General features: G+C 48.9%; 1 protein-coding gene across 5 annotated transcripts in view; it reads right to left on the bottom strand.

Annotated features, from left to right (window-relative positions):
- Positions 1 to 21,714, bottom strand: part of ITSN2 (intersectin 2) — a 195,723-nt gene that overhangs the window by 84,960 nt on the left and 89,049 nt on the right. For all 5 annotated transcript variants that reach the window (XM_073568317.1, XM_073568316.1, XM_073568319.1 and 2 more), the window contains 6 exons: positions 4,372 to 4,519; positions 3,410 to 3,612; positions 2,069 to 2,121; positions 930 to 1,096; positions 746 to 791; positions 527 to 648 (listed from right to left, as the gene is read on the bottom strand). In XM_073568317.1, coding sequence (XP_073424418.1) covers positions 527 to 648; positions 746 to 791; positions 930 to 1,096; positions 2,069 to 2,121; positions 3,410 to 3,612; positions 4,372 to 4,519 — 739 coding nt within the window. The remainder of the gene's footprint in view (positions 1 to 526; positions 649 to 745; positions 792 to 929; positions 1,097 to 2,068; positions 2,122 to 3,409; positions 3,613 to 4,371; positions 4,520 to 21,714) is intronic.

Raw genomic sequence — 21,714 nt, 5'->3', positions numbered from 1 at the left:
TCCTGCCAGCACACTGAGAGTTGCGATGTGGGATCACCACACTGCTCGCTCAGCCGCCTGATATGGGAAATCAGAGTGAATTTTCACCCTGTTTCCCGACTTGAATCTGCAAAATAAAAGACAAGAGAATTAAAAAGTTCACACTAGAACACCTAAAGGAAGAAAAGGTCAATTGCGGATCTGGGAAGATCCCGGTCCGCCTCCTACAGACACTAAGCACAAACTGAGGTGCCTAGTGCCTGTCGGTGGGTGTATACTGCCGGGGAGGAGCTAATGTTCTTGTTTTGCATAGTGTCAGCCTCCTAGCAGCAGCAGCATACACCCATGGTATTCTGTGTCCCCCAATAAGGCGATAAAGAAAGGATTTTAAGGTGAGTACACAAAAATCCCTATTTTCTGCTGCACCTTGTAGTGGTTGTCCAATAGGGTTCACCCCTGTAAACACTGTATGGATGTTTTATTTTCTCTCCTGACACTAACGCTTTGCTATGAACGGACTGAGGTCTGCTCCTTCCATCCATGGTACCTGTAGTTCTCCTTGCCACCAGCCGGACGGATTCTTCTTCAGAATGAGGATGAGCTGTCCAGGGGCCAGGCTGAGTTGCTCTGTTCCTGTCGCTGCATATGCTGTCGTGACCTGGGCGATCTCTGTGATAGAAAAAGGAAATATCAGCAAGTAGGTCGGTGGCGATTCCTGGCAAAACAGATGCGATGAAGAATGGAGCACGGATTCTCCACCACATACCCGGCTTTTTGGTTAGAGTTCCAGTTTTGCCAACACTGCCAAAACCCTGAAATAAAGATGATGATTATTCTTCTATGTTTCGGGGACACATTACAGGAGATTTATATGGATTTTTGTTTTTATATATTGCAAAACGTAAATCGCTCAAATTTTTATTTTTCATTTTATTGATCCCGCCACCTACCTCTTGATCCCGTGAGCGCACGTAGTTTGATGGGAATATTCCAGTCTGGTCACCGACCATTCCAGTCCACCACTCGCCGTCTTTCTGCGTCACCTGGATCACGTCGCCTTCATTAAATATGAGGTCGCCCGTTTCGTTGCTGGAATAGGGGTACAGGGCAATATATTCTGTATAGATAAAGAAAACTAATCAGATGCTACAGATCGCAGAAATGTAAAGTCTACGGCCATCTCTGCAGACTGGTACTCCTTGGCTTCCATCATTTAGAAAAATCCATTTTTGTAAATAGTCCTGATTGCGGAACTGTGTGTTGTCCGAGAAGTGGACAACCCCTTTAAGAAATGCACGCCAGCTTATCAATTCGGTGCATAGAATTAACATCTTGCGCCTCGCCAGAAATGTTTTTCCAGTTAGGGATGGAGGTAAAATTTTTGGCATAGGAGCATTTACAGTTTTTCCCCATCTCCACACATTTTGGGAAAGCTACCAAAATTGGTGTGAAAATACCAAAAGTTGCAAAATGTTTTCGCCACTCTGCAAACATTTAGCAATTTTTTTTTTATGTTTTATATGCCAATTTTCTGGCGTAAACACTGATGAGAGGGGGGTTTATGCTTACACATGGCAGGTGGACACCCCATCAGGATTGATCCATTTAAAAGTGGTTAAAAAGCAATGATGGGAACATCAAGGTGACCCCAAATCAGGATGGTCCTAACCTCTAGTATTAAAAACTTATCATGTGTCAAAGTGACGCCAATGTGAATAATTCTACAGGTTCAGACTAGTGATGCGCGAGCGTGCTCAGATACGGCGTTACCCCAGCGTGCTCAGATACGGCGTTACCCCAGCGTGCTCAGATACGGCGTATGAACGGGTGCTAACCGAGTGTCTTCGACTTGCTAGAAAAATAGTGTTTACCAAGTACCCTATGTTAGTTAGTCAATACTTTAATGGCCAGTGAGAAAATCCTCCTATTTTGCATGCATATCAACTTATACCCCAGTTCAATTTTTTCGGTTACGTTTTGGGGTATATAAGAGGACAAAAAGATAGTACTGTTGCTGTCAACTGTGCGAAAAACTGCATATGGGGCATGTGAGATGCCCAGAGAAAACTTGCCTCAATTTGGGCCTCACCTTCAGAAGGGGTTGTGGACTTCTTCTTGACAGCTGCATACACAGGCTCAGGTCTGCATGACAAATATGACATTACAATGCTGCAGCGAGCATGTGTGTATTATGTACACTATATATTATATATACATACAGTATATATACACATGCATACACATATATATAATAATCTTTAATTTTATATAGCGCTAACATATTCCGCAGCGCTTTACAGTTTGCACACATTATTAGAATGTGGGAGGAAACCGGAGTACCCGGAGGAAACCCACGCAAACACGGGGAGAACATGTTTGCAGATGTTGTCCTTGGTGGGATTCGAACCCAGAACCCCAGCGCTGCAAGGCTACAGTGCTAACCACTGAGCCACCGTGCCGCCCCGATATTTATATATACACATACAATATATATACAGTATATATTGTGGCATACTCGCTTGGCAGCGGATTACTCAGGAACAGTTTTCCACACAAAACAGTCCATAGGGTTTATTTAAACATCAAAAACCGCACCGTAAGCCAGGTTTTACATCACCAGCTTACACATAGTCCATTACTTTATCACGTATGGCTTTATACAGCATTCACTAGTCACGCCGGACTCTCTCCAGTCACTAGGTGACCACACAGTTCAGTAACTGACCTTTGTCAGTGCACATAGTTCTTTCCCCATACCCGGGGCTACCTTTCAGGAGCTCCTGCTCCACAGGCTGACTCCTCATCAGTCCAAGGTCCTCAACAGGACAGCGTCTTTCTCAGTGTGGGGCAGTCCTAGGCTCCGCACACACGTGGCCTGTCCGGGTGCTATTCAGGATGTTCGTCCAACACCCAGGCCACCAGGTCCAAGGTCTCACCACGTGCTCCAGGAATCTGATCCTACTCCCAGGATATTCCAACACAGACCTTCCAAGACTTTGCACCCTGAATCATTCAGGTACACACACTCTGACCATGTAACCAGACCTCAGTCACATTATATGGTTGTAACCACCCCCATGGATGGGCGGTAGATGTGTGGTTAGTCAATTCCCGCCCAGCTCTTTGACTAACCCTATAAGCCCCCTTTATAAATAATGCACAACAAATACTTGTAGAATTAAAGTCCCAGCATAACCATATCATTTTGGGCTTAACGCGCAGAGAACCTCTGTGACACATACCGGCCATTTACAATAATGCCAGTCCCTAATTCACCATCCTACTTATACCTTCAAGCGCATTCTGAAGCGCATACACAGCGCCCCCTGGCTGTAACAGCGGTTAGAGCATCAGAATATATAGTTAAATATAGCATAGTAATTATCCTGAAAAATGCAGCTTTTCAGGATAAGTTTTTGAATCTACTCACTCGGGGCTTTTGGCTTCATTAGGGATAATCTTCACATAGGATTTTGGAAACCATCCCTTCTGACCTCGAACTTCGCCAAACCACCAGTTCTCTTGCTGTTCCAAAACAATAATGGTATCGTTTTTGGTAAAATTCAAGTGGTTGTCCTTTTTTGCAGTCCAGGAGCACAGTGCTTGAGCCTTTACCTCCTCCACCGGCTGACCCTGAGACACAGGGGGGAATAAGAACAAATTACACTAAAATTTCTACATGAATCAAACCCAAATCCAAGAGACGTGTAAAGTTTCTTTTTTAGGTCTTCCTTAACCCCCCCTTTTTTTTGCGCTTCTATTATTCCTTCCCTTTCTTCCAAAAGCCGTGCCTTTTTTTACTTTCTTTTTTCTCTGCAAGCAATGTGGGTATCGTTTTCATATAGGATGAGTTGTAATTTAGAATTACACCATTTATTTTACAAATATAATGCACAAGAAGATTAAAAAAAATGGGGTGAAAAAAAAAAAAATCATTTGGGGGCGGTAAGAGAAGGCTCAAGTGTCAAGTCATTAATTATATAATATTTTTTCTTTTCTCAAAATCATACTTCCTGTTTACAGAACTTCGTATGTATGTTAGCCACAATGGTCAGAGACCCTATCTTTTGTGTTGATGCAGCTAATGAGCATGTCCAAAAGTCACTGCAAAGGGAGAAGCAGCTGTGATATCATTGTTGTAATTGATGGATCCTATGTATACAGGTGTCATTGTTACCCTGCCTCTGATAAGGAAACTGCTGTAAACTCTTCCTGAAAGGACAGGAAATAGTAATCTAAACAAGCCTTAGTGGCCGCTGCAAAACCAGTAATGACTAATTTTTCCTTTTTTTTCAAATAAGTATTGAGTTTGAGGGAAAAAAAAAAAAAAAACATTGTCAAATTTTAATAAGCCAGGACTTATCAGAATTGGCGGGCATTTTTGACACCCACCTGATTATGTAGTGGAGAGATGGAGCCCGGTGAAATAGTGCGGGTAAATGCAGAGGTTTTCTGCCAGGTAGAATTCACATTAAGGCTGGAGAAAGGCAGATTTTGATATTCTGTATCCACTTCAGAGGGCTTAGTTGGTGAAAGTGACCTGGAAATTCAAAGAATTTAGACTTGGTTAGCGCAGCAGGGATCCAGATCTAGTACAGCTAAAAACAAAATAACCATAGGAAGCGAGGGATATACATCCTGCACTAACCATGCCCCTTGCAAGGACAAAACCTAAACTTAATCCAAAAACAACCAGGTGGCTCAAGCTAAAAACAGGGATTCTTGTGTACTTCCCATAAATTCCTTTTCTCCGAGCCACAAGACCATGGTTGTATGCTGCTGCCACTAGGAGGCTGATACTAATACTAAATGAATACAAAAAAAGTTAGCTCCTTCTCCGCAGTATACACCTACCACTGGCTCCAGCCCGAACCAGATCAGTGACAAAGCAGTAGGAGATCATAAACATCAAACACAGGTAAAACATGTCAAACCAAAGAACAAACCTAGTCATCAGGCCAATAGGGTGGGTGCTGTGTCCCCCAACGAGTGGCTCAGAGAAAATGATTTAACGGTGAGTACACAAAAATCCCTGTTTCTCCTTCTCCTCATTGGGGGACACAAGACCATGAGACGTCCTAAAGCAGTCCCTGGGTAGGGAACAATGACAGATCAAACTCCACGCACCAACTGACTAAAGGGGCGCAACTGCCGGTTGCAGGCAACATCTGACCAGACCCGCATCCACGGAAGCCTGAGTGTGGATATTGTAGTGCTTCAAGAATGTGTGCAGACTGGACCAAGTTGCAGCCTTGCAGACCTGTTCCGCCGACGCCTGGTGCTGAATGTCCCAAGAAAAGTCAACAACCGAGAGGAGTGTGTCCTTATCCACGCTGGGATAGGCTTGCGTCCGACACGGTCAGATTCCTGAATAGCTGTTGGATTCCACCTAGCTATAGTGGACTTCTAGTCTGCTAAGCCCTTCCTGTGACCCTCAGGAAGCAAGAATAAGGCGTCCTACTTACGGAAGTACCTTCTGTAGCCCTCACCCTATCTAGAGCGTGAAGAGCCCTCTCAATACGATGTACCAGTGCCGGACAAAACAACAGCAGAACAATGTCCTCGTTGACGTGGAAAGAAGAGACCACCCTGGTCAACAAAACGGCCTGAAAAACCACCTTCTCTTGGTGGAAGATTAGGAAAGAGGCTCGACAGGACAGGGCGGCTAGATCCAAGATTCGCTTGATTGATGCCACCATGAGAAGAAAAGCGACCTTCCAAAAAAGGAAGGCCAACGAGACGTCCTGCAGCGGTTCGAAAGGAGTGTCCTGATGAACACCCAGGACCAGGTTAAGGTCCCACGCGTCCGACGGCATCCTATAGTGGGGTACCACATAAGAGACCCCCTGAATGAAAGTCGTCACTTGCGGATTGGAAGCAATCCTGCGCTGGAATAAAATCGATAAAGCTGAGAGCTGACTCTTGAGGGAGCTAAGCACAAGGCCTGAGTCCAGGCCGACTTGGAGGAGGAACTCCAAAATGGTAGGAATGGAGAAGACGAGGGAAAGACGTCCAGTCTCGCACCCTGCGAAAAAGGTTTTCCAGGTGTGGTGATAGATGCGCACTGACTCAGGCTTCCGGGCGCTAATCATGGTAGAACCCAGACTAGGTTGGGATCCAGGATTCAACGGCCAAGCTATAAAACATAGGGCCCCTGAATTCTGGTGGCAAATCAGGCCCTGAGAGAGCAGATCTGGTCGATCCAGTAGCGCCAGGGGATGATGGTGACAAGCTGCACTAGCTCCTCATACCACGCCCGGTGTGGCCAATCTGGAGCGACTAGGCAAGAAAGTACGGGAAAGGCCTGCACTTCATTCTCCCCCGAGGAAGCCACGTAGGCTGTGGCGATACACGTGGGGCCTATTGCTCCCCCCCACTTCCCCATCCCAAAGCTGCACTCGGCACTTTGACTAAATGGGGCCACACACCTAGAAACCAATTTTGAGCTCTCCTGTGCTGGTTTGGCCTCACTGAATTTTGTCTGGCTGGCCCATACACATCTCATGCAGTTACTTTATGACTACCAGGTCTTTTGTGTCTCTACATATGTATAGCATTCTCTGCATGGTACTTTCAATAGCTACTTACAGTTGTGGCCAAAAGTATTGACACCCCTGCAATTCTGTCAGATAATACTCAGTTTCTTCCTGAAAATGATTGCAAACACAAATTCTTTGGTATTATCTTCATTTAATTTGTCTTAAATGAAAAAAACACAAAAGAGAATTAAGCAAAAAAGCAAAACATTGATCATTTCACACAAAACTCCAAAAATGGGCCAGACAAAAGTATTGGCACCCTCAGCCTAATACTTGGTTGCACAACCTTTAGCCAAAATAACTGTGACCAACCGCTTCCAGTAACCATCAATGAGTTTCTTACAATGCTCTGCTGGAATTTTAGACCAATCTTCTTTGGCAAACTGCTCCAGGTCCCTGATATTACAAGGGTGCCTTCTCCAAACTGCCATTTTTAGATATGCTGTAGGTTTAATCTTGAAGTCAACAGATCCACGTCCGGGGTCCCCCAGCGATGACAAATGTGATGGAGGACCTCCGGATGAACAGCCCACTCTCCCGAGGTGAAAGCTTGACGGCTGAGGGGGTCTGCCGCCTGGTTTTCGACGTCCGGAATGTGGTCCGCTGAAAAGACCGAGTGGATCCTCTCGGCCCAGTGGAGGATGTGAACCACCTCGCACATTACATCCCTGCCGCGAGTAGACTCTTGATAATTGATATATGCCACAGCCGTGGCGTTATCTGGTTGAACTCGGATGGGGCGACTCACCAGGAGATAATAGAAAAGCCGTAGCGATAACCAGATCGCCCAAATGTCCAGGACGATGATCAGAAGGCGAGACTCCCAAGGCGAGAAGGCTGGCATCGGTAGTGACCACTTGCCAATGGATCGGGAGAAAAAGGATCTCCCCTGGTTGAGGCAAGACGCCAACGCCCACCACCTGAGCGCCTGCTTGACCCGCGGGAGCAAGCGGCACAGCCGGTTGAAAGGTAACAGGATCCTGTGTCAGGCTGCCAGAAGCGCATGTTGCAGGATGGAGGTGTAGCTGGGCGAAGGGAACGGCTTCCATCGCTGCCACCATTTTCCCCATTACCCGCATGAAGAATCGGATGGAATGAGGGGATGGACAACAAAAAGTCCGGGCTCCCTGTTGGAGAGCAAAGATCTTGTCTCGAGGGAGAATCACCGACCCACGGGAGGTGTCCAGGATCAACTAAAAAAAAAAATATATAATTACACACACACATATTATATATATATATATCCGCTGAGCTGGAACTGTGGATTTATTTATTTTTTTTAAATATCAACCAGCCCCGGCGTGAAAGAGTACCCCAAGTGATATGCACGTGCTCCGCGCAGGTTTGGAAGGAAGGTCCCTTAATTAGAAAGTGGTCTAAGTATGGCAACACGACCATGTTTCGAGAGTGCAGAATGGACATGACAGCTGCCATGACCTTCGAGAACACTTGAGGCGGTGGCAAGACCAAAGGGCAAGGTTGTGAACTGGAAGTGTTCCTCATGAACAGCAAAGCGCAGGGACTCCTGGTAAGGGGGAAAGATAGGGACATGAAGACAAGCATCTCGGATGTTGATGAATGCTAGTAACTCCCCCTCCTCTGTAGAGGTTATGACAGAACGAGGGACTCTGTCCTGAAGAGCCGAACTCTGCCAAAACTTGTTTAGAAGTTTGATCCAGAATGGGCCGCACTGACCCGTCCCTTTTTTGGAGCCACACACAGGTTCGAGTATCACACTTTTTAATCTTGCGTTTTCTGGACGAGAAGGGAAGAACCGCATAGAGAATTTTATTTTATATCCAGAAGACATCAGGTCCTAGACACATTTGGAGAGCCAGTGCACGACAGAGAGCCAGACCTGATGAAACAAATGGAGGCGACCGCCTACCTTGCTGGTGTGGACCGAATAATGCCATGAGTCATTGAGAAGAAAATCAAAGGGACCTGGATCCCTTAGCTCTGGACTGTTTTGGCCGGCTTCTCCACGACTGGTTGGTGCTGTAGGAAACCTGGGAGTCGTTTGACTTTGTGCTGGGGGAAGAATTTACTTTACCCTCCTGTGGCGTCAGAGATAAGCGGATATAGCTTCTCCTTGAATAGATGGTTTGTGCAGTGGAGAGACCACCTGATGCAGCCAATATACAACAGGTTCATGATGTCAACGTGTAGAGGGGACTACACATCATTTAGCTCATACGTCTGTGTGACACCTCCATGATTTCTGGGTCCAGCCGCACACGGCCACTCTGATAACGCAGAGAAGTTAGAGACTTTTGGACGCAGGATCCGCTCGCCATTGCCTGAGCCACACGGATCACCTGATAGAAATAGCTTTAGAGCCTGCCAGAGCAGAACAGTTAGCGGCATCAAGAAAAGCGTGCACCAAATAATCCTCGACCAAGGCAATCTGATTTGCCAGCTCCACTGTCTCCGGGGGAAGCTTACTGGTCTGTATAGCTCTGCCAAGGGCATCTATCCAAGAGAGCATGGCTTTGGCTACCCACACCACTGCAAAAGGCGGTGAGAGTGCTGAACCCGAGGCTTTCAATCCCGAACGTCAGGAGACTTCATCTGACGGTCTGTGGAATCTTTAACTGAAGATACATCTGGAAAGGATAAGGGTTTTTGACGTCTGGCGAGATACAGGTGAATCAACTGGAGGGGATGCTGTCCACTCCTTACAGAGATCCAAGGATAGGGATATCTCGCTCAAGAGGTTTATGACCTGTGAAGCGTTTATCCGGTCGCTCTCTATGCCATCTCTGGTTGACGGCCTTATATGCGACTATCCACCGTCGCCTGATATTTTGACGATTCCAGGTCAAGGGGATCCGTCCGACTCGAACTCAAAGCCATGTTCGCTGCATACCACTGGGAGGGGGAGAGCGAGACGGAAGCCACTGATGGCGAGGCGCATGAAGGCCCGGGAGACATGCTATTGACCCGTTTTCAAAGTGCCTGTGTATCTCTCGATTGAGAGCAGCCACTGCAGGCTGACGGTTCCTGTGTGGAATAGGAACTGTCCGATCCGTGGAAGGATCATGGAGAGACTCAATCGCTCTGGCTAGAGAAGCCATAAACTGTGACTGTGACGTGGCCCACTCAGGGAGATTAGAGACCCCGGGTCGAGGTCGGCAGAGGGCTCCTGAGAATGGTGAAATCTGTCCCGTGGTAACGCAGAGTGACAGGAAAAATGCTGTATGAGCCTTACTGGGCTTCTTAGAAGTACTGCAGAGAAGGCTAATGATATTCACAGTGGAGCTTACCCTTGATGACAGGTCTGTGCCCAGCGGTGCTAAGTAGCGGTGAGGAACTCTGAAACCAAGGCGGGAAGGCAGCGAGATCCTCCTATGCTGTTGCCTGAATAAGTGTGTAGCACTGTTGGGAGTCCATGGATTCTGGGACCATACACACATAGTGTCGGGTGCCACAGTGCACTGGCCGCTCAAAATACTTCCCCAGTCACCAGACATAGCCAACAAGACTTCCTGGTAGGTAAGTCTCGCGCTGCGAGAAGCGCCAAGGGAGGGGGCGGGGACGCCGAGAGAAGAAGCGCGCATAGGGGGCAGACTTTTCAACATGCGGCCTAGCAGAGGGCGAAGCCAGGGACTAAATTTCCGACACCGGCCGAACAGACCCTCTAGAAGAACGCGGCGCCGCTCAGGAGCCCCCACCACTGTCGGACCTGACCTGGGCACTTACCCCATGACCTAGAACAGCCCGTGGGACGATGTGCAGAGCCGGACTGCTCTGCCTACAGGTCAGGTGCAGCAGAGGACAGTGCAGGAACCCTCTTATCCATAATCCCTTTGATGGGGGGGTGGAGAGGGACCGTCCGCCTCCTTCCATCGCCGCTGTTCAAGCAGTGGTGATGCAGTTGGGGCTGCACGGACGTCAGCAGTGCCTCTGTGTATCCTAGGGTTTCACTACCGTGGGATGGAACAGGGCCACTGTCCAGCAGAATTAGGCCTGGCTGCAGGAGGGGGTACATGGAGGCGACACTGCATGTTCCCTCTGTTGAAGGTGCAAGGAAAGCGTAGCCCTAAAGGGACCAGTCGCACCTAAACCAGCTCAGGCATCTCTTCAATCAGTGCAGGAGGGGGTACGTGGAGGCGACACTCGGCGTTCCCGCCTGTTGTTGGTTTGGGGAGATCAGAACCCTGAAGGGAACCGTCGCTCCTGTAATCCTCGTTGAAAAAATCCGAAGTAAAAGGTAAAAAGTAAAAATTCAAATAAAAAATTATGATCTGAAGACCAGACCCATGTGCCTCCTACAGACACTAAGCATGAACTGGTTCGGGATAGAGCCAGTGTGTCGGTGTATACTGCAGAAGAGGAGCTAACTTTTCTTGTATTCACTTAGTGTCAGCCTCCTAGTGGCAGCAGCATAACACCCAATGAGGCGAAGGAGAAAACGGTAATTAGACCTACTGGAAACAACGAGAAGTTAAAAGGACCCTTCAGTGTTTTCTTGAGGCTAAGTTCACACGTAGCGGAACTCTCGCGGAAATTACCGCGAGAGTTCCGGGATTCCATTTCGCGGGAAAAAAAAAAAAATCGCATTTTAAATTACCGCGATTTTCCCGCGGAAAAACTAGCATTTTGCAAGCGTAATTAGCTTGCAAAATGCTAGCATTTTCCAAGCGATCTGTAGCATCGCTTGGAGAACTGATTGACAGGTTGGTCACACTCGTCAAACACAGTGTTTGACAGGTGTGACCAACTTTTTACTACTGAGGCCGCCTATGCAGCATCAGTAGTAAAAGATAAAATGTAAAAAATAATAAAAAAAAATAAAAAGTTATTCTTACCTTCCAACGTCCCGCGCAGCCTTCCCACCTCTCTCCACACTCTCGTTCCCAGTAATCCTTTGCGAAAATGCCCGCGATGACGTACGTTCTTGCAGGATCGCGACGTCTCGCGGTCATTCGCGATGACGTCGCGCGAATGGCCGCAAGACTTCGCGATCCCGCGAGAACAGACGTCATCGCGGGCATTTTCGCAAAGGATTACTGGGAACGAGAGCGTAGAGAGAGGCGGGAAGGCTGCGCGGGACGTCGGAAGGTAAGAACAACATTTTTTATTTTAAATTCTATTTTTTACAGGGATATGGTACCCAAAGCCCGGAGGACAGTCTCCTCTCCTCCGGACCGTGGGTACCATCCGCAATTGTTCTGCTTACTTTTCGCATGGTGTGCACAGCCACATGCGGGAAATAAGCCGAACAATGCATTCCTATGGGTGCGGGATCACCGCGATTCTGCAAAATTAATGAGCATGCTGCGTTTTTTTACCGCGAAGCGATTCCGCCGAGGTAAAAACCGCAGCATTAACACAGCATTGCGGAATCCCATAGGAATGCATGGGATGCTTATTTTTTGCGTTTTCGCGGCAAAATCGCGCGGTTAAAACCACCACGGAAACGCGAAAAAATGCCAAGTGTGAACTCAGCCTAAAAGTACCACATCTGGATGGATGCAACAAAAGTTTATTAAACAATCTTATACAAACGTTACTTCACATTAGTATAGAATATTTGCAATAGGGAGGGAACTAGCAGTGCTGTCAGAATAGATTCCTGGAAATACAATTACCAGTAGGTCTAATTACTGTTTTCCAGTTCACCACCTGACAGAACCATGGAGAAGTACCAAAGAGTGACAGTCTAGGGAGGGACCACTGCGTGAAGAACCTTCCTATCGAAGGCTAACTGCCCTGAGACTATGTCTAATTTGTAGTGTTTAGTAAAAGGTACTAAGGTTAGACTAGGTTGGTTGCAGCTCAGCAGATTTGGTCTGCTGAAGCACCCCCTTCTTCTGCCCATGAGGTGGCTATAGCTCTAGTAGAGTGGGCTCTAAGAACATCCGGAGGATATCTCCCCTGGGCTTCGCAGGCTAGACTTATTGTGGATCTAATCCACCGGGCGATTGTGGATTTTGCTGCCCTCCTACCTTTATTTAGACCCCCGTACCGTACGAATAGATTTTTGTCTTGCCTCCAACCCCCCCCCCCCCCACCATTGCTTTTAAGTATTTGAGAACTGTCTTCCTAACATCTAGGTTATGATAAGTTCTCTCTTTCGGGTTTTTAAGGTATTGGCAAAATGAGGGAAGGACAACTTCCTGATTCATATTTGAGTCTGAGACAACCTTAGGAAGAAAGGTTGGGTCGAGCCTCAAAACTTAACGGTCTTCGAACACCTGCAAGTACGGGTCTTGGACGGACAGGGCCAGTAGGTCCCCTGGCCTCTTTCCTGATGTAATGGCCACCAGATACGCAATTTTGAAAGAGCTTGCTGATCTGCATGTCTTCTGATAGGTCGTATGGGCGTTTACACAGAGTATTAAGGACCAGATTAAGGTCGAAAGGTGATACGGAGCCTCTGTGCTGCTTTGGAGAACCTAGCTATCCAGGGGTGTATGGACAAAGCGGAGTCAAAGAATATGCTAAGGGCCGAAATCTGCACCCTCAGGGTACTAGGTCTAAGGCCTTTTTTAAAACCTGCCTGTAGGAAGTCGAGAATCTTAGGAATGTTAGGATGGGTAGTATCTATTGATGCTTCTCCACAATAGCTGCAGAATAGTTTCCAGTTCTTGCTATAGATGGTGGAGGTCACCTGTTTCCTACTCGCTTGGAGCGTGGAGATCACCTCGTCGGATAAGCCTCTGGATCTCAGGACCTCCCGTTCAGGATCCAAGCTGCGGGCTGCAGAGCGCCGGCGTTGTGGTGCAGGACTGGGCCCTGGTGGAGTAGAACTTCCCTCTTTGGCAGTAGGATGGGGTCTTCTCTCGACATCTTCTTCAGCAGAGGAAACCAGGCCCTTTTTGGCCAGAAGGGTACTACTAAGATGACCGTCGCCTCTTCGTCTCGTAGTCTCGTATCTTCCTGAGGATTCTCGGAATCAGGGGGAGAGGTTGGAAAGCGTATAGGAGGGCCTTCTTTCCAAGACTGGGACAGGACATCGAGCCCCACTGACCCGTCCAGGGAATCTAGAGAAAAACGCCCTGACTTTTGCATTTCCTCTGGTGGCGAATAAGTCCACGTCTCGTTTCCCCGAGCGTTGGCGCAACTTGTTGAACACCTTGTCGTTCAATTCCCATTCCGTGGGGTATACCTTCTTTCTGCTCAGAAAATCTGCCACTTGATTGTTGGCCCCTTCTAGGTGTACTGCAGAGACAGATAGAACAGATTTCTCTGCCCACATGAAGATCCGCTTTGCTAGCTGCTGAAGTGCCGGGTGCCTTGGACCTCCTTGGTGACTGAGAAATGCCACTGCCGTTGTTTTGTCCGATAAAATCTTTATGTGCTTGCCTTTGACCGAACTTGGAGAAGTACCTTCCACACTGCATACAATTCTCTGAAGTCTGATGACTTGGCTCTTGTCGCTGGGGTCCAATCTCCCTGGAAGTATCTCCCTTCCACGTGACCTCCACAGCCTAGCTGACTTGCGCCGGTGGTGATGATGACGCACGGGGAGAGAATCCACGTGACGCCAACCTGAAGGTTCCCTGGGACAGTCCGCCAGCGTAGAGACTTCTTCACCTGCGGGGATAGGGGCATTGCCTTGTCCAGCGAGAACTGACTTCTGCCCCATGCTGAGAAGACCTCCCTCTGCAGATCCCGAGAGTGGAACTGACTCCATTTGACACAGGGGATACAGGATGACATCAGACCCAAAATCTTCATCGCTTCTTTGATAGAGCAGAGGTTTCTTGTCAAGAGGCGAATCCTTTCTACTATCCCCCTTTGTTTGTCTTCTGGCAGTAAAGATGTTCTTAGGTGGGAGTCTAGCAAGACCCCCAAAAATGTTGTCCTTGGTTCTGGGACCAAGTTTGACTTCTCCCAGTTTATGACCCATCCTAGATTCTGCAGTGTGGAGATTGACAATTGGCCCCTATTAAGAAGTCGTCTAAATAAGGTATAATTGTGATGTTGCGACTTCTCAGATGGGCGACAGCTTCTACCATTATTTTGGAAAACACTCTGGGAGCTGAGGCTAGGTCCTTCGAAGGGAAGGCACCGATAGTGGTAGTGACTAACCTCTCCCAAACCACCCAGGGCAAATCACCGATATTTCTTATAAGATTCGTGAATCGGGACATGTTTAAGTCCAAAGTGCACATCACCATGTCCCTGTCTATTAGGGGTACTGTGGATTTTATGGACTCCATCTTGAACCTCTTGTACCTGACGTATCTGTTTAGAGGCTTGAGATTTATTATTGTCCGTGTTTCTCCGGAAGGTTTTTTTTTTTTATTGAGAAGAGGCTTGAATAATGTCCTCTACCCTTCTCCTGAGCTGGAACCCAAACTATGGCTCCAATTTCCAGGAGGTCCTGATGTCTGACCACATTGAGGAGGTTGAGGGAAGGTCGGGGTTGGTTACTACAAACCTCTCTGGATGTAGACAGGTAAACTATCTAGTAACCCAGGGAGACAGTCTGCAAACCCCATGGATTTTGAGCTACTATTCCCCATGCTCCCCAGAAATCCCTTAGCCGACGCCATACTCTGACAGCGTCATTTTCTACGATAGCTTGAGCCGAAGCCTAAAAAGATAGAGTCTCTACCTTTCCTTCCTTTTGGGTAACTCCACCTACCCATCTTTCCTTTCCCCTTGTAGTCTGACCTCTGACTAGGCCGGGGTCTACGAAATGGCTGATATTTTTTCGGCTGCCGCTTTTTCTAGGATATTGTCTAGAATGGGCCTAAACAAGTTACCCCCTGAGAAGGGGATGGCGCACAGCTTATTTTTAGATTGGAGGTCTCCCGACCAGGTTTTAAGCCAAATAGCCCTCCTAGCAGCGTTGGATAATGACCCGTTTCTGGCTGCGAATCGTACTGACTCGGCCGAGGCGTCAGCCATAAACCCTGTCGCTAGCTTTAGAAGAGACAGCGATTTAAAAGTAGTGTCTCTGGGAGTCTTGGCTCTTAGGTGCTCTTCCAAGTCATCCACCCAAAGGTGCATGGAGCGAACCACCGACGTCGCCACAATACTGGCCCGTATTATGGCTGCCGAAGTCTAAGAGGTTCTCTTCAGAAGTCCATCTGCCTTTCGATCCGATCCATAGGCTCTTTTAGGCTGGAGGAGTCCTCAAACGGGATAGAAGTTCTTTTCGCCATTTTGGCCACATGGATGTCAATTTTGGGAACGTCCTCCCAGGTCTCGACGTCTTCTGTATCAAAGGGGAGTCGCAGTCTGAAGTCTCGCGGGATCACCAGTCTCTTTTTGGCATCTTCCCATTCCTCCAGGATCATGGAGCGGATGTGGTCATTTACCGGGAACACTATTTGTTTGAAAATGTAGGCCGCCGAACATTTTGTCCTGAATAGAGCGGGTTTTCGGGATTTCCTCTATTTGCACCGTATCCCGCACTGCCCGGAGGAGTTCATCCGTGTCCTCAGAAGAAAAGAGGTACCGTTTCCCCCTTTCGGGTGGCTCGATAAGGGCCTCATCCTCTTTCTAGTCAGAATCCTCTTATGCCTCGTCTTCTGAGGATATGTCCGATTCTCTCTGCCTCTTACGAGAATCCTGAAGTTCTGACGGTGAGGCCTGGGAGCATCCTAGGCCCGAGATAGAGGCCTGGACCTTCTGCCTTATGATGGACCTCATGTTTGCCATTAGGGAGGCTTGTTCCTCTCCTACAATTTTTGCTGTACAGGCCTCACAGAGGTGCTTTTGCCAGGTCTTGGACAGCTTGGCCGTACAGATGGGACATTTCTTATTTTTCCCCGACTCTTTGCTATCCTTTTTAGTAGCTGTTGTAGCCGGTTTCTCCCCCTAGAAGACACAGAGTACCCGCTATGTGTTTCTGAGTGAGGGAAGGGGTTAAGGTGGCAATGCTTTTTAGAAGCTTACTCACGTGTCCCTGGCTCTGTTCTGAGCCGGCCTCTGTTTTAGTGGGATCCTACATTCTAAATAACAAAACATTCCCTGTATGACAGTAGGGGCAGCTTGCACAACACAAATGAATCTATTTATACGATACCCCTTCTGAAGAACTGACCTCCTGGACGCTGCGCCGCTGACCGTGACCCCGAAATCCTCTGGCCGGCTACAGGAGACGCTGCTGCAGTGTGCTGCTGTCGGGCCCAAGACCCGGAAGTACAGGGGGACGTCACTGGAAGTGGGGATCCCCTGCTGGAGCGCATGCTGGAACGCACGCCACCCGCGGGGAGGAGGCAGCCGGAAGATCGCCCGGGCTGCCGCATGCCGGAGGCAGCCTGTGGAAGGTGGCCGTGACCCGGAAAGTGGGGGGACGCGGCCGGAAGTGCCCACTGGGACGCCTGCCACTGCAGGGAGGAAACTCACGCAGTGCGTCCTGAGCCGAGAGCCCCCAGGTAGGGGTAAGCGGCTAGAACCCCAGGAGCAGCGCTACACTGGGGTAAGCTGAGGGACCAATTCAGAGGGGGGGGTGTCAGCCGCAGATCGCTTGGTGGCAGGAAGGGAAAGGCTGGGCCCCCCAATCCTAGCCGATCTGCCTGGTCTGGTCAGTGATAGAAGCTCCTCTCATCGTTCCGATCCTCCGTGTGACAGGAAAAAACACTGAAGGGTGGTAAGGGGAGGGTCCTTTCAACCTCTCGTTGTTTCCTGTCCAAAGAAGGATAAGAAGGATATCCTCCATGGTGCTGTCAGGAGGTGAACTGGAAAATGTATGCAAAACTTGCAAAACAGGGAAGCCCTCCACCCGCCAACCTGGAGACACTAAGCGAGAACAGACTGCTTAGGAGTTTGCATGAGGAGTTTAGCTTGAGTGAGAGGAACTAGCACTTTTTGCAATACCGATGAGATTTTGTATTTAACCCTAGCAGAGCTTGAGATGCACAAAAATTCCCCAAAATGAAAGTTCCAGATGTGTGGAGTTAATACATGACAATTATGTCCATGGCTACAACCCCCATTATCCAGAGGCCAGTAAACACTTGAATCATAGAGTTAACGAATGTCCCAGTTAGGCTAAGGAGTTGATCAAAGAAGCGGATGAGAATCTAGCCTACAGAGACAACTGGATGAAAATCTAGCCTACTGAGAGAAGCGAATGAGAATCTAATCTACAGAGAGAAGCGGAGAAAAATCTAGCCTTCAGAGAGAAGCAAAGGAGAAACTAGTCTACAGAGAGAAGCGGGGAAGAAACTAGTCTGAAAGAAGTGGATGAGAATCTTGGCTATTGAGAATGTAGCTTATTAATAGAAGCAGATGACATACGACTTTATTAAGTAAAACGGATGAAAATCTAGTCTACTGAGAAAAGCAGATGAAAATCAAGTTGGCAAGAAAATACAACGAAGCAAAAAGGGGGATTTTTGGTACTTACCGTAAAATCTCTTTCTTGAAGCCTTCATTGGGGGACACAGGTTACCATGGGTGTACGCTGCTGTCGCTAGGATGCTGACACTATGCAAATAAGAAAAAGTTAGCTCCTCCCCAGCAGTGTACACCTACCGACAGGCCCAAATTACCTCAGTTGGTGCAAAAGCAGTATGAGGAGCTACTATAACAACTCAACCATAAGAACTCAACCTATGTATCAACCAAAACAACGGCACATTGGCCAACACGGTACAACATTAAGGGAGGTTGCTGTGTCCCCCAATGAAGGCTCCAAGAAAGAGATTTTACGGTAAGTACCAAAAATCCCCCTTTCTTTCTCGCTTCATTGGGGGACACAGGTTACCATGGGACGTCCAAAAAGCAGTCCCCAGGGTGGGAAATCAATGCTGAGAGAAGGGTACTTAGGTCGGCCGGTGAGAGACCGCTGCCTGCAGTATCTTCCTACTCAAGCCTGCATCAGCAGAGGAGTGAGTATCTACCTTGTAAAATCTCATGAAAGTATGGAGGGATGACCAGGTAGCAGCCTTGCAAACTTGCAAGGCCGAAGCTTGGTGACAAACGGCCCAGAAAGCTCCCACAGCCCTGGTAGAGTGAGCCCTCACCCCCGGAGGGGGCTGTTTGTCCTGGACGCGGTATGCCTCCAGAACTGTTGAACGAATCCAATGAGCAACGGTGGATTTGAAGGCTGGAAACACTTTCCGACGACCTTCAGAAATGACAAACAGGGAATCGGACTGACGGAAGGGAGCAGTCTGAGCAAGGTAGATTCGAATCGCCCTGACCAAGTCCAACTTATGACGGGATCTCTCCAAGGGATGAGCTGGAGAGGGACACAGAGAAGGGAGGACGATGTCCTCACTGATGTGAAAGGTGGAGACCCAGAAAGGCAGAAACTGATCTGAGGACTACCTTGTCCTGATGCAAAACTAGGAAAGGGGAATGGCAGGATAATGCTGCCAACTCTGAAACTCTCCTAATCTAAGTGATGGCGACCAGGAAGGCGACCTTCCACGAGAGGAGGGAGAAAGAAATATCATGAATCGGCTCAAAAGGTGCACGCTGGAGGGCGCTCAAAACAAGATTCAGATCCCATGGGTTGACTGGAGAATGGAAAGGAGGTGCTATGTGAGCGACGCCTTGAAGAAAAGTCTTCACTTGAGGAAAAGCAGCCAGATCCCATTGAAAGAGGATAGCCAGAGCAGACGCCTGACCCCTTAAGGTACTGAGGGAAAGGCCGGAGTCGAGACCCGTTTGCAGAAAACCCAGGACAGAGGGGAGAGAAAAGGTCATAGGAAAAACGGTTGACCTCACACCACTGAAAGAAGGCTTTCCAACATATGTGATAGATGCGTGATGAAGCTGGCTTCCTTGCCTTAATCATGGTCTGTATGACCTTGTGGGAAAAACCCGTGTCCTTCAGTACCGCGGCCTCAACGGCCATGCCATTAAACGCAGAGACCGAGAATTCAGGTTGAAGAGGGGCCCTTGCGACAGAAGGTCTGGACGGTCTAGTAGCCTCCAGGGAACGTCCGCAAGCATGTTCACTAGCTCCACATGCCAGGCCCTCCGTGGCCAGTCCGGAGCTACAAACAGAACGGGGACCCCTTCTGCCTTTATCTTCTTTACAATTCTTGAGATCAGGGGAAGGGGTGGGAACAGATAAGGAAAGCTGAACTGGGACCACGGAATCACAAGAGCGTCGCAACAGACGGCCATCGGATCCCGAGACCTGGCTACATACCGGGGAACCTTGTGGTTTGTTTGAGACGCCATGAGGTCGACATCCGGAACGCCCCACCTCAGACAGATTTGGTGGAAGACGGCGGGGTTGAGAGACCACTCGCCTGACACGAGCTCTTGACAGCTCAGGAAATCGGCTTCCCAGTTGTCAACTCCTGGAATGTGGACGGCTGATATGGCGGGGACATGGTTTTCCGCCCAAAGCAGAATCTTCGCCACTTCCAGCATGATCTGCTTGCTGCGAGTTCCGCCTTGGTGATTTATGTACGCCACGGTCGTGGCGTCTGACTGGATGCGGACCAGCTTCCCCGCAAGGATGGACTGCCAGCGGATGAGGGCAAGAAAGAGCGCCCTGATCTCCAAGAGATTGATTGGGAGGAGAGCTTCCTGAGCAAACCAGCGGCCCTGCGCTGTCAGATGGAGAAAAACCGCTCCGCAACCCAGGAGACTGGCATCGGTGGTGATGACCTGCCATCGAATGGGAAGGAAGGATCTCCCGCGTAGGACAGAGTTGGGAAGCGTCCAATTTAGGGATTGTCTCACCTTGAGGAGGTAGAAGCACTGGACGATCCAGGGAGATCGTTGTCTTGTCCTAAGCAGACAGGAGGGCCAGCTGAAGAGGACGAGAGTGAAACAGGGCATACGGCACTGCTTCCATAGAGGCAATCATCTTCCCCAGGACTCTCATGCAGAGCCGAAGGGGAAGAGGGACTGTCCCCTTTAGAACCTTGTTCCCTTGTCGGAGGGACGAAAATTTCTTCTTTGGAAGGAAGACTTGAGCTTGGCTGGTATCGAATTCCATGCCCAGGAAAACGAGACACTGAGTTGGGATCAGGGTCGACATCTCATTGTTGATTATCCAGCCGAGACGACGTAGCGTGTCCAGAGTGATCTGGAGGCTGTGATCGCAGTCTCAACGAGATGGACCCTTGACCAGGAGAGATAAGGGATTATAAGAATCCCCTTTGAACGATGGATGGCCATGACCGCCACCATGATCTTGGTGAAGACCTGGGGGCGGACGCCAGACCAAATGGGAGAGCCGTGAACTGATTATGGCACTCCTGTATGGCGAACCTGAGGAACTTCTGATGCTGCACACAAACAGGAACATGCAAATAAGCGTCCTGAATGTCCACAGAGCAAAGGTATTCCCCCGGCTCCATGGAGGCGATCACCGAGCGCAAGGACTCCATTCGAAAGTGGCGAACCCGAAGGTAACGATTCAACTGTTTGAGGTCCAAGATCGGGCGAAGGGAGCCATCCTTTTTTGGGACTACGAACAGGTTTGAGTAAAACCCGGAAAACCGTTCGTGCCAAGGAACGGGTACGATTACTCCTGAGTTTAGGAGGGAAGAGACAGCTTGGGAAAGCCCTGGGGCATGAGCAGGCTGTTTTGGTGGACGAGAGAGGAAGAAACGTCCTTTTTGGGGCGAAGAAAATTCTATTTTGTAGCCTGATGTGACAATCTCCCTGACCCAGGCGTCGTCAACCGCCGCTAACCAAGTTTCCTTGAAAAGAAGCAGCCTGCCTCCCACCCTGGAAATATTCCCAGGTGGGGGTGACCCGTCATTTAGAGGAAAATCTGTGGCCGTGAGAACTGGAGGGCTTAGAGGGTCGGCTTCTAGACCTCCTGCGAGGGGCAGGTTTGAAAGACGGTTTCCTTCTTTCTCCCTGTGCGGAAGAACGGTCCTGCTGAGAGGATCCACCTGAGGAAGAGAAAGGCCGAAAGGGCCTGTTGAAAGGGCGTCTAGGCCTGGATTGGGGCAGAGAAGTACTTTTGCCTCCGGTAGCATCTGAAATGATCTGGTCTAGCTTGGCCCCAAAGAGCCTGGCGCCCTGGAAAGGTAGGCCAGTGAGAGATTTTTTGGAGGCCGGATCTGCGTTCCACGCTTTCAACCAAAGGATGCGGCGAATAGCAACAATATTGCTGTTTGCTCTTGCAGAGCAAGCAGCTGCATCCAGGGAGGCATTCAACAAGTATTTGCCCGCATGGGCAATTTGGTCTGCCAAATCTGCTAGCTCTTGTGTAGGAGCTGCCGCCACAATGCCTCGATGAAGTATCTTGGCCCAGGCAGATATTGCTTTTGCCACCCACGAGGAGGCAAAGTTTGGGCAAAAAGAA

The sequence above is a fragment of the Dendrobates tinctorius genome, unplaced genomic scaffold (assembly GCF_039654945.1).
Source record: "Dendrobates tinctorius isolate UK_male_01 unplaced genomic scaffold, ASM3965494v1 ptg000021l, whole genome shotgun sequence".
Lineage (NCBI taxonomy): Eukaryota > Metazoa > Chordata > Amphibia > Anura > Dendrobatidae > Dendrobates > Dendrobates tinctorius.
This window is presented reverse-complemented; position numbering and strand designations above follow the sequence as displayed.